Here is a 12,198-nt window from a genome sequence, read left to right on the forward strand (position 1 = left end):
ATATAGTTCCCTGTCCAAAAAGTTATAGCAGTAAATGTTGACCATAGATATTTGTCTGATGGATCTGAGGATATTTAGTCAAGGACGCATGTGATGTCATTGTGCACTGCAGAAATAGGCCACCGTAATAACCACACTGACGCCATGGTAACCAAGAGCACTTGCCCTGTCCTTCAAAGTAAAGCAAATTAGCGGAAATAAGCCTCCTTCAGAAAGAAATGCAATTTACTGCAATCTGGGGCTCACCTCACCCTAGATGGATCCCTTTACCTTGACATGGTCACCATAAATCTCCCTTCTGTGGGAGGCACAAGGAGGAGTGTGTACAGTTCCCTCTCAGTTCCCTAAATATGTATCCTTCCTGTTTATCCGAGACCAAGAGCCCACGTCCACAAACTCGACCTCGGGTCATTTTGTAATGGGACAGCGCACACAGAGCTGATTTATCGCTGTCATTTCATCATTTAGACAGGACATGTGCCATCCTGTTTATAAGAACAGGAAGCGCGGCGCAGAAGACGCTCCAAAACATTTCTCAGTGGCGACAGGGCCAGGCCATTAGAGATAAGGCAGCAGCTAAACAACTTTAGCTCCACGATATCCTCAATCACAGCAACTAACGTCTACCTGAGATTTTGGTTAAAATTGCAGGCTACTTAAACAGAAAAACAAGATTGATTTCTCATACTTATGTCTTTCGAAAGATTGATATCTCATACTCCGTTGTGTCACAAGTTGAGTAATATTCAGTAATTCAAACTTGCGTAGCCTGATTCCTACCATACTTGTGAAGCATGACACACGATTCAGAGACATGCTTCAAGGAGCCAGCACAGACGAGCCGGTGAATTGCACAATGTCACAATGCCATAATCTCAGGTGAGCAGCCACTCCCATGGCTACCAAATTGCGTAAATGGTGAGATAAAGAGAAAGACTGAATGAGAAAGACAAAGAGGGGAAAAAAATATATATATATAGAGAGAGAGAGAGAGAGAAATGATTTAAGAAGAGTAGAATAAGAGATGGATAAAGACAGAGATAAAATAGTAAAGGTGGTGCCTACAAGGTGACGAGCAGGGACGTGCACAGGAATTTTGAGGGGCAGTTGCTCTGACCTGAAAAACTCACGGGCTATACACGGGTTTCCCGTTTACCAACAAAACTAGATGCGCGCGCTGCTGTAAGCTACAATCATATTTTTTGTATACCCCTATTGTCTGAATGATAATAACATCTTTGCATTTTAATATAACTTCGTATTTTGTCATTTTTGGCGAAGACATGCATTCCGTTAGGGATATTGAACATATTGAACATTCACTAACCATCGTGATTTCGAATTGGTGCAGTTTTCAGCACAAAAACTCATTTTATTCTTTTCATGGACAGCACTGCTCTATGCTGTTCTATGGTGCTTTCTGCCTCTTAGTTGGGCACGCATGTTTTCATGACGTTGCATAGAAATCCATGTAGGCCTATACGAAGGACTGAGAATAACAGGGTCTTTATTAAAATATATATATACACAAAGAAGTGAAACGCACAAATACAGCACTCAATCACCTTAACTACTGAGTGCAAAGTCTCTGTCTCACCTGGTGGTTGGCTTTTTCGCAGCCAACCCTGCAGTGATGTGCTGCCCTTTGCTGCCTCCCTGAATTGTCTCTCCCTCTCCTGAATCCCTCTTTTCAGTGGGCACCTTGGCATCAAACAATAGCCTACCCAAAATAGTGATTTAGGCATTTAACCATTTTGAATAAAATAATTAATGTGATGCATTACTTCCATCATTCATTCTTCTTGCTAAAACTAAATGTGAGAAACTAACTATCAGCAGACATGTAGCTTAGTTTGCCTAATGCCTACCAAAAAAATAGTAGCCTAGGCTATGTGAAAACGGGATGCTTGTCTGCAAGCTATCTGTCTGATTATTTAAGCTAAAAGTGACAAACTCAGTCTGGATTTATGAAGATTTTAAGTCATTTCATAAAACTTGATGATGATGATCGTTCGTTTGTTAAACATCACAAACTCACCTTTTCCGACAACGTTGAGTTGTCTCACCCGACAACCGCGACAATCTCCTTCTAGGGCCGCTGCCGCTCATGCAGGCTCAGCTCAGGTGCCGGTCGCGTGCAGCGCTGCAGCCACGTAAAGAGAGTTTGCCCTTCTCCTACTGACTTTCACTTTGCGATTTTTTTTTTATCTAGGCCTACGTGAAATTCTGCATCCACTGTACGATTTATTTATTTATTTATGTATTTATGTATTTATGTATTTATTTATCCCCTCGGAAGGGCAACGTGAGTCGAGAAGGCCATATGGGCAGTTGCCCGGGCAACCTGAGCAACCCCCCTATGCACGTCCCTGGTGACGAGAGGAATGTAGCTCAAGCATGCATACACTTGAAATGGATGAGCTACAAACACGTGCATCTGCTGTTATGTTACACAATACATGTATGGCTTCTAAACAGAGGCAAGCACCTATGTTTGTATACTAGCATTATGTATCTACTTTTATGAGTGTGATATGTTTTACATGATCTAATTTGTGTAAGGCTTCGTTATCCAGATGTTATTTCCCAGGAAATCGGGAAAAAAATACATTAAATTGCTGTAATATATACACACAAGATCATTATTGTACCTTGAAAAAACACCAAAAAATGATTACTAAGAAAAATGACAGTACTTTATATGAATAGGCAACTGCATGTATTAAGCTCTGCATTCTCTAAGATTGACTTCAGGTTAAGGGATGATCGTCAAGGATAGAGAAAAGGGTCTTTAGAAGTCAATATATTTTAGGTAAAAAAAAACAAAACAAAACAAAAACAAAGAACAAGGATATGTACATATACACATCTGTACAATGTACAGTCACCTTTTCAGTCCATAAACTCAAATATTTTCACAGATTTGTTCACAGACCCCCAAACTCAAGCAATGGACCAAACAGTCCGTTTTTGATTGTTGCAACAGCCATGGAACAGTTAATGGAAGATAATGGCCGACAGGGTTACAATGGTTCAATGATCTTCCTCTCACTGTCCTCACCGAGAGTCCGACCCCAAAACTTTCCCGTTCTAGGCCTTGAGCATCTCCTGCGCTGAGTTCTTGGTGTCCTCCGAGAGCCTCAAGCTGTTCCCGGACTCCTGGCTCGGCCGGATGTTGGCCTTGGACGACCGCTGTCGGCGTGTGCCGTTGCAGACACAGCGCAAAAGGTTTTTGAAGGTGGTCCACATCTCCTCGTCCTTGTAAGAGTAGATGACAGGGTTCATGACAGAGTTGAGCACAGCTAGCAGGAGCAGCCATCGCTTGAACTGAAGCACCTTGCAGTGGTCGCAGTCCAGGCCGTCCAGCAGCAGCACAATGAGCCCCGGTGTCCAGCAGATCACAAACGCCCCTGAAAGAGACAGAGACACAGCCATGAACACATGTCCATATGCACCCATACATATACACCACATAGGCACCATTGTAAACACACACACACAATACACAAAAATCACATTAGCTTCTGTTCTGACGCACTTACAAAATCGTACAAATAATTAATGCTGACTCAATTAAAGGAGAAATAAAACATACACACCCAACAATTCATTAAGCAGTTAATCCGCAATGTTATTCAAAACAAAAATAGTCCACTTGTTCCGTATTATGTGTGGTCAAATTGTTCAACACTTTTCAACAACCAAGGCACGCAACCATCTGTCCAGCCGTGACTATTTATTTTCCCCTTACAAGTAATATGTTGTCATGTGTTGCTAAATATCCTCACACAACTTCCTTAGAGGTGTGTTCAGAAAACATTTCCTGTCTAAAGAAGAGAATTGTTTCTCGGATGCTCAAAGTCTGGCAGAAACACACACCTGGGCATCTAATCTATGCTTTGTGTCACTGACCATACACCCGTATGACTGCACACACTGGACTTGCTCAGACACAATCCGGGGAATCTGGAGAGATTTTGGAAGAGACCTGCGTGTGAAGGCTTGTCTGAAGTGAGTGGCTCAGAGGCAGCAGAACAAAGGTAATTCTGTACCCTTGACAACAAGAAAGCCGACGAAGAACACACCCCTTGCTCTGCAACCCAAGCTGACTAAAAAGTGCAACAAACACACTGAACTGAAAAGCTCCCTTTCTCATTACCATGGTGAAGCCTGTGCAAAGAGAGAGAGAGAGAGAGAAAAAAAAAGAAAAAATGACTACTAAGATTTTACTACAAAACCCCATCAAACGGGGTTCCACTGTGGGTTTTTTTCCTGTTGGTGCACTCCTTATTTAAGTGTACATTCATCCTCTCTAATCTCATTAGAAACATCTGGACTGGAGGGCAACGCATGTTTGGAACATATGTGGAGGTTGCAGAGGGCCTCTCTGGGGATGTTTAGAGTTCAGTGTTGCTCTCTGATAGATGCGGTGCCGTTCGTACGGCTCACACAAAGAGAGAGACACTAAAAGCCTGGCCAGCGGTTAAATGGGATCATCAAACCAGACTCAAGATAGACAAGCCATGTGCTTTGGTTGAGCTACCACACACAATGCATCTTTAATCTGCACACACATGCACACGCAAACACAAATACGTAATCATGCACTCATGCACACACGACGCACGCACGCACAAACACACACAAACACATGCACTCATGCACTCATACACACACACACACACACACACACACACACACACACACAGAACAAATATCCAGCTGCACACAAGTCTGGGCTGCACACCTGCCGTGGCTATTCAACACAAGCATTTGCCACCCAAAAACATGCAGGCTAATGTGGGCAATCAAAGGGATTTTCATTCGTGATAGGCCCTGGATTTGGGATCCAGGCTAGATACTTCTATGTGATAATGTTCACAGGAGTATGTATGAGACCTGGAGGTGGGTGGAAGTGTCTCAGCCTGGGAACCAGACAAATCTGAGAGATCACCACATTTGTTCTGGCATGGATGCAAATACACATCACAGTTATCTGCACTCATGTGCCCTGCATGCTGCTATCCATGGTAACACTGACTTGAGTTATCTTGAACCACTCCTGCTAATCACTGCACACAACTGCAATGATATTTCACTATTTATTTATTAGGGACACTTCTACCATGAAGTTTTATGAGGTTATGGTAGGCATTGTTTAATTACTGGGACCTGATACTAAATTTAACTCCTATGTGTGAATGTTGGAATGACAGTAAAGATCCTTGAATACTTGAAATAGTGTCCTTGCATAAAGGGAGGCTTTGAGCTTGATTCAATATGTCAGGCTGCTGAAGTGCTGTTCCCTTATGTTAGGATTCATCTGTTTGTCTACCTGTGTGTTAAGGTACACACTTTACTTGGACAGTCCACCCACAGACTATCAACAGACACTCTTAACTACAGCATACTGCTCAAAAAAATTAAGGGAACACTTCAATCATACACTAGATCGGTACTCTGACACTGTTTGGTTCTGAGCACAAGTACAACTTTTGAGGCGAGTGTTTTATTTTGCAAGAACTGTCAGACATTCTGTGAATGTAGTTTGAGAATGGAGAAAAGGGTGGAAGGTTTCAAAAAATGTGTTTTAACAATTGTGGAAAACTTTAAGTGTTCCCTTAATTGTTTTGAGCAGTATATAATTTAGGGTTAAGGTTAAGGTTAGGGGTAGGGGTTGAATTTGGTTAAGGTGATGTTCAGTAATTGTTCAGCAAAGATTTTATGTACTGAACTTGAATCTAAGAGTCTCTCTAGGCGAACTAACTGTTACCGAGACATGATGTTAATGTTGCCCTGTGAAAGCATATAGTCACACCTTTCCAACCTCAAGTCCACATCCTATAACAGGTAACATAACAGCTGACGTCTTAGGAGGTGGAGCAACTCTAGGGAAAAGAGTCTAGTCAAATTACTCTACAAAGCTTTTGAAAAGTGGAACTCTTAACCAATTGTTAAATGGGGATAAGTACACTGGGAATTAGACTTGTGGGTATAGTTTTACACAGCGACCTTTCTCTCCACACAATGTGGTCTTACCCATCCTGCCACACCTGATTATAACATCCATGAGGCCTCGATGAAACACTCTAACTATCCTAAGCATACACAGCTGCTGTTTTTTTTTTCTTCTTCCGAGCAGTAAATGTGCTGTCAGAGACAGCCTTTAAAGTTGAGCAAAATGGACAGAGCACTTTGGGAACATCTGCTTCTGGGCTGGTAACTTTGTGGGAAGCAAAGAATTTGTAGCCAAACAGATCAGAGGCGAGGATTCCTTCACCCTCATTTGTATCCATTCCTCCCTTGTATCATGGCACATAACGGTTTATCACTCGAATATGTTAAGTATGCGTGGAGCCCCATGAAGCTTGTTAGGTGTTTTTTAAGAGGTAGGGCTTTTTTCAGTATCTGCAGCCTGGTGTGTCCTGATGCATGTTGACTATATTTACCCTATTTATAATTACTATGGGGGTGGGGGGGCAACATGGGCAAGAATTTGTGGTAAAATGTCATACCACATCAATGGGAAAGGGAGCACAGTGTGTTCAGAGTGTATTTTCATACATTTGACAATGTAATATAAGAACCCACAAAAATACGATCTAGCTGAATTGTATTTCTTAGGCCAAGTTTGAATTGTATTTCTTAGGTCAGTCTGTTTGACCAGGCATTGCTAAGAAAACCACTTGAGTGTTTCAGTTCAGCTTTCGGGCGGCGTTAGCAGTGGCCTTGTGCGAGATAATTACAGTCTTGCAGAGGACACACTGTGTATAATAAAAGACAGCTCCTCCACTTTTTCACTTTACTCTCTCTGCCGGCCTAACACAAAGACACAAAGAACAATAGACAGACACCCAGCTGAATCTACACAAGAGCAGGCCAAAACTACACTGACACCACAAAAATCTGATCAAAGCACATTTAGCATATTGTGCAAGGGGAGTTCTGTGAAGATGAAAAAGGAAGAAGCCCAACTCTGGCGTCGGGCTGATTACGATCTGTCTTACCTGTTTGACCTGTACAACTACACTATGTAGAGGGCGTGGAGAAGGAGACAGCCTTCTTTTGAGTACATTTCTGACCTAGCATATCCTGTTCCACTTACACCTTTAGTGGTCCCTCTCGTCTCTTTAAGGGTGAGCACTTGAGTGGATAAAATGCCCCATAGCACATTTTTAATGAAAATCTTAGATAGCTGTTAAAAGAGTGGGCTGAGGTTTCGCTGCGGTGGAAAGTGGCAAATGGTTTGCATAAGGCTTTTCACTGCCAATACTGCATTACAGTACGATCAATTAAAGGCATAAGAGGCATTTGAATACATGAAAGGGTTACGTTGTGGTCTGATAAAGGTTTTAATTGAAAACCAAGCAGATGACAAATGTGTCACTCAACTGAAGGTGACAGTGTGTCAGTAAATCAAAAGTGCCAATGCATGCATCATGGAATGGTTGTGCTTCTAGAATGAATTGTCTTTCATATGGGTGTACTGAAAATGTTTCCATAGATAAGACCACAAATTCTGCCTCAGGCGACAATTAATGTAAACCATGCTATTTATTATGAGCAAATTGCCAACTACCACTTACTGTACATTGAGCGATTCCTCAATTCTGTCATTCTCCTCTTTAGAAAGACAATATGCCCTTACCACGTTGTCTACTGGTCAGATAGAAGTTCATAAAAACAATGTAGATTTAGACTTTAAGACTACCCTCATTAAAATCCTTATCTTGTACTTTAGGAAATCACATCAAGTGTTTTTAAGATAAATGTGGGAACTTGGTGATTGCTTTCAGTGTAATTTCAGTGATTAAAAACAAAACATGCATTCTCCTGACACAGTTAACCCCTAAATAGTTTGTCAATATTGTTGTGGGCAGAAAAATGTGGGGGGGTCTTCAATGAAGGCCCCAGTGACAATATCAGAACCATGTGTCTTATATCGTCAGAGCTGACACACTCTACAAGTCAGATGAGAAGACTGAAGGATCCTGAACTTACCCAGTACGGTCATCACTGTTTTAATTAGCTTTATCGGCGTCCTTTTGCGATTTATAGATCCACTGGTGTGAGGCGACAGGACCGACGTCTTTCTTGTGACGTAGGTGTATATCCTCAGGTATATCGCCACCATGATCAGGAACACAACCAGGTTGGACGCCGACCAAAAGATAAGGTAGCTCCGGCTGAAGATAGGCGCCAGAGTGGAGCACTTGTCCAGACTGCAGATGCAGTTCCACCCCAGGCTGGGCACGGTCCCCATGAAGATGGAGATGGCCCACACCAGCACTATCAACAGGGTCACCCGCCGCTTGGTCAGGTTGCTGTGCACCTTCCAGTTCATGACGGAGATGTAGCGCTCCAGGGCTATCACCAAGAGGTTAGACAGGGAAGCCGAGAGGCTGGTGTCCAGCAGCCCTTGCCGTATGAAGTACCCTTGGACAGTCAACTTCCTGGAGGCCTCACCTGTGTTAAACATGAGATACACATACGCAATTCCTGCTAGGAAGTCTGAGGCTGCCAAATTGGCAAGGAGATAATAGAAAGGATAGTGGAAGCGCTTGTTGGTGATGACCGCTGCAATGACCATGACATTGGACACCAGGATGAAGCAGCAGAATATTGAACCCACACACTGCACCAGAATGAGTTGGGTAGAGTCCCACTCATCGGTTTGATTGCTGTTGTTGTAGAAGAAGCCCATGAGTTGGTCATGGTAGCACTGGTTCTGACTGGCCATCTTGCACACTGACTTTAAATAAAGAGAGAGACAGAGAGACCAAATGAGTGTGTGTGTGTGTGTGTATAGGAGGGTTGGCAAAATAAATCCAAATGAACACTAATGTCACAATAGCTTCCATGTCTTGTTCATTCACTTTGTTTAAGTCAAGCCACCTGAAGATTACTTTGAATCATGCATTTTTTATCATAATGTTAAGCCAAAAACATACAAATTGGGGTGCTTACAAAGTTAAACAACACTAGCAATGAAAAACTCATCAGAGATCATTTAAGACAAACGTCAAAAAAAAAAACCTTCCGTTGTAATTTCTATGCCTGAATTACCAACACTCGACCTTAATGTGCCTTCACTAAATGCAGCTTGTAAATTGTATTGAAAATTCAAACCTAAATGCAAGCTTCTTAAAGAAATAAGAGAACAGGCAATTGGTGGCATACACATTTAAATTGTAACATAAACTTCTAAGTAGCCTACTCACATTTTAATGATTGAAAATGAAACGTTCACCATAGTGTAGTGTAGCCTAAATAACAAGTTAATGGAAAATGCTTCCCAAGGAAATCTCGCTATGAAAATTAGAACAATCCAAAGTTTTTCGGAGGCTTTTCTCTTACTACATGTGTACTTACCGACCGAAAGCTTGAGTCAAATTCATGTGATTTCGGGCATTGCAGTTACTTCCAAATGACTTTTCTCGGTCCTCAAAAAATGGCAAAGTGTCCGCGAAACAGCGGCGGGGACAGCAGCCGAGAGCAGTCACCTGAGTGAATAAGTCAAGGAGCGAAGTTGAGTAAAGAGGTCTATGCACACTGCAGTGGGTGTGGATAACAGCTTTCATTTTGAAAAAAAAAAAAAAGGCTGCGTTGGAATGTCTTACCAATCCAATCCAGACTATCTCTAACTGAGTAGACTGAATATATTATAGTAAATAAAGAGGAGACGTTTGATACATTTGTCTAGAGGCCTACATAAATCGCTCTTACTCTTCAACGATCTTCAGAAGAAAATGTCAGAAGAAAATGCCGAGGCTGTTTGACTTGGTATGCAGCCTGTGGCAGGCAGGTGCTCTTGTAAGTTGTGGTGAAGTTTCACGATTCTACCCTCTGTGACCAAGGGGCAATTAGGCTACATGTTGCGCAATTTATGACTGGGCCAAGCTACAGCTGATTTTCCTACCGAGGAGATCATAAAGACCTGATGAAACATTAACAATACTTTCATCTTACGCAACCTTTGCTTTTAAGATTATTTATTTGGTATTTAATGCCACTTCCACGCTCATTAACAAGGTGTTTGTTGTTCTATTAAAATTAAACAACTCTTCCATGAAGACGGAACATTTGATGCAAATTAATTATTATTATTATTATTATTATTAATAATAATAATAATAATAATAATAATAAGCCATACACAAACAGCCTCTGATTAAACAGCGGATTTTATTTCAAGATTTTATTTTATTTCATGGTTTGTAGTTCCATTTCTGTTTTGGTTCATTTAGGAGATGACGCTGTCTGGGGTGATGTCACTGTATGTCTAATAAGTGGAACCCCCCAACCCCTCCAAACCCCACCCACAAACACAAACATCATGGCAAAACAGGCAGCAGGCTAGAACCAGCTTGGTTGGTGGAACTAAGTGAGAAAATTCCATCAGACTCACAAGAGAGTGATGCCCTGCAGTGACTCAGACCCACCCCTAATGAGTACCCACATGGGTCAGGTCTGGACTTGTCTCAACATCCCTGTTTATGGGTGGGTGCTTTGTGGAGATAAGCATTGGTGCTGCTGACAAAGTGGAGCCACAAACTGTGTTATGCCTTGAGAGGGTCTTCGGCATATCCCTCACTCATTCACTCACACACCTCTTTCACTTACTTGAACTTTGCCTCATAGATATTTATCTTGGTTCAAAAATCTTGTGTGTGGGTCAAGGCAGGGCATTTTTTAACATTCAAATGCCAACTCTGCCAACAAACGCCTTCTCTGGTTTACAAAGAGGTCCAAATATTTTCGTGGGCATTACTGAGTCATTAGTAAGTAGTTCTGAGTCAGACAAACACTCTGTGGTATCGGATGTGCAATACTTGGAGCAGCCCTTCAGTGATTAAGTAATACAAGGGCACATCTGGAGCTCAGGTGAAGTCACCCTCTCATCTCGACACTTTCAACTCTCCGGACAGAGAACCCAGTAAGTGGTGGTTTCCCACTCAGTTACATTAAATGCCCAACCTTAGGTAACTCTGTTTGAGAACTCTGTATCAGGTCATGTCCTGCATGTATGTATTGTCGGACTGTGAAGGTGAATGCTGTCAGGAATCTGATATCCAGAGTATCATCTGCTGGTCATTGTATTAATAAATAAATAACTGTAGAACCATGTAGAATGCTCAGCATGGTGTTGGGCCTGTATTATGTCAAAGACACAGACTGTGGATGTCTTGAATGGGCATGTAACAAAATAAATGATGATGTGTTATTTCGAATGCCAAAAAGCAACAGGAAACTATGAACTGTGAATCTCTGCCGCACATTTCCTGTTCTTTCCTGCAGAATCACTATGACAGCACTAACTGCAAAACTTTTCAAGGCAACATGAATGGTCCAAGTGAGAGTTAACTGTTTAATTAATCATTTATTTCTAGGATTAGCGCTGTCCTTACACAAAAGAGCAAATATAGCATGAAATGAAATGAAAGAACAAGTTTCTTGATTTTCAACACTTTTAGGGAAGTAAACTTTATACACCTCTTTCATTTGTGATCAGTTAGAGGTTACTTCCACTTCAAGGTTACTTCCACATTTACATTACAGTTACATTTACTCATTTAGCAATTAGCAGACACTTTGATCCAAAGCGACTCACAAATGAGGATTAACAAATACTATGAGACTACTTCCTCCTGTGTGGCACTCTAAGAGCTATTTTTGAGACATCTACCTTCTTTTGCTTGACTCACCTGTACTTGTATTCATATTTGCAAGGTGAACCATTACATTTTCTCATTCTTGATGTTGACGTTGGCTTCTTGAGACCCCCAATCTGATGGTCTCCTGTCAGAAACACACACCTGGGTACTGCCTGCTGTACGACCACTGGTTCTCTTGAGTAGGCTACATATGCTCGGTGCGCTTCTCCTTTGCTGTGGTGTAGCTGCACTGGATCCAATCCTACAAGCACCTGGATTACTTCTCTGAGCATTTCTCCATTGAAAATGCTCAACACTACCTGTCCTTATCTCTGGAGAACACCAGTGTTTCAGAAAATGTGGGCCTAATAGGCAACTCATCCCGGACAGTTACAGGCAGTGTGGTCCTAAGAATCTAGGAAGCAGAACCAAAGGAGACCCAAAAGATCATCAGTAGGTTTTTGGAATGCTCAGTGGAACAAATCATCTCAAAATTAACCCAAATCTAAAAGACTCTTAACTTTATAGTAAATGTATCAAAAGA

General features: G+C 41.8%; 1 protein-coding gene across 2 annotated transcripts; it reads right to left on the minus strand.

Moving 5' to 3' along the window:
• Positions 1 to 2,674: 2,674 nt before the first annotated feature.
• lpar3 (lysophosphatidic acid receptor 3) lies at positions 2,675 to 9,837 on the minus strand. 2 transcript variants are annotated; one of them, XM_048252417.1, is made up of 4 exons: positions 9,727 to 9,837; positions 9,373 to 9,503; positions 8,002 to 8,752; positions 2,675 to 3,410 (listed from the first exon to the last, which is right to left on the minus strand). In XM_048252417.1, the coding sequence occupies exons 3-4, from the start codon at positions 8,738 to 8,740 to the stop codon at positions 3,091 to 3,093; spliced, it is 1,059 nt and encodes a 352-aa protein (XP_048108374.1). In that variant the 5' UTR covers positions 8,741 to 8,752; positions 9,373 to 9,503; positions 9,727 to 9,837; the 3' UTR covers positions 2,675 to 3,090. The 2 variants fall into 2 exon arrangements, with proteins under 2 accessions (XP_048108374.1, XP_048108373.1); XM_048252416.1 differs by having other exon boundaries at positions 9,621 to 9,837.
• Positions 9,838 to 12,198: the final 2,361 nt, after the last annotated feature.

This window comes from Alosa alosa, chromosome 9, assembly GCF_017589495.1.
Source record: "Alosa alosa isolate M-15738 ecotype Scorff River chromosome 9, AALO_Geno_1.1, whole genome shotgun sequence".
Classification (NCBI taxonomy): Eukaryota; Metazoa; Chordata; class Actinopteri; order Clupeiformes; family Clupeidae; genus Alosa; species Alosa alosa.

Coding starts and splice junctions, on each gene's coding strand:
- lpar3 (XM_048252417.1), bottom strand. CDS start 8,740: ATGGCCAGTCAGAACCAGTGCTACCATGACCAACTCATGGGCTTCTTC. Junction 3,411..8,001: donor AACAGTGATGACCGTACTGG/GTAAGTTCAGGA, acceptor TGTCTCTTTCAG/GGGCGTTTGTGATCTGCTGG.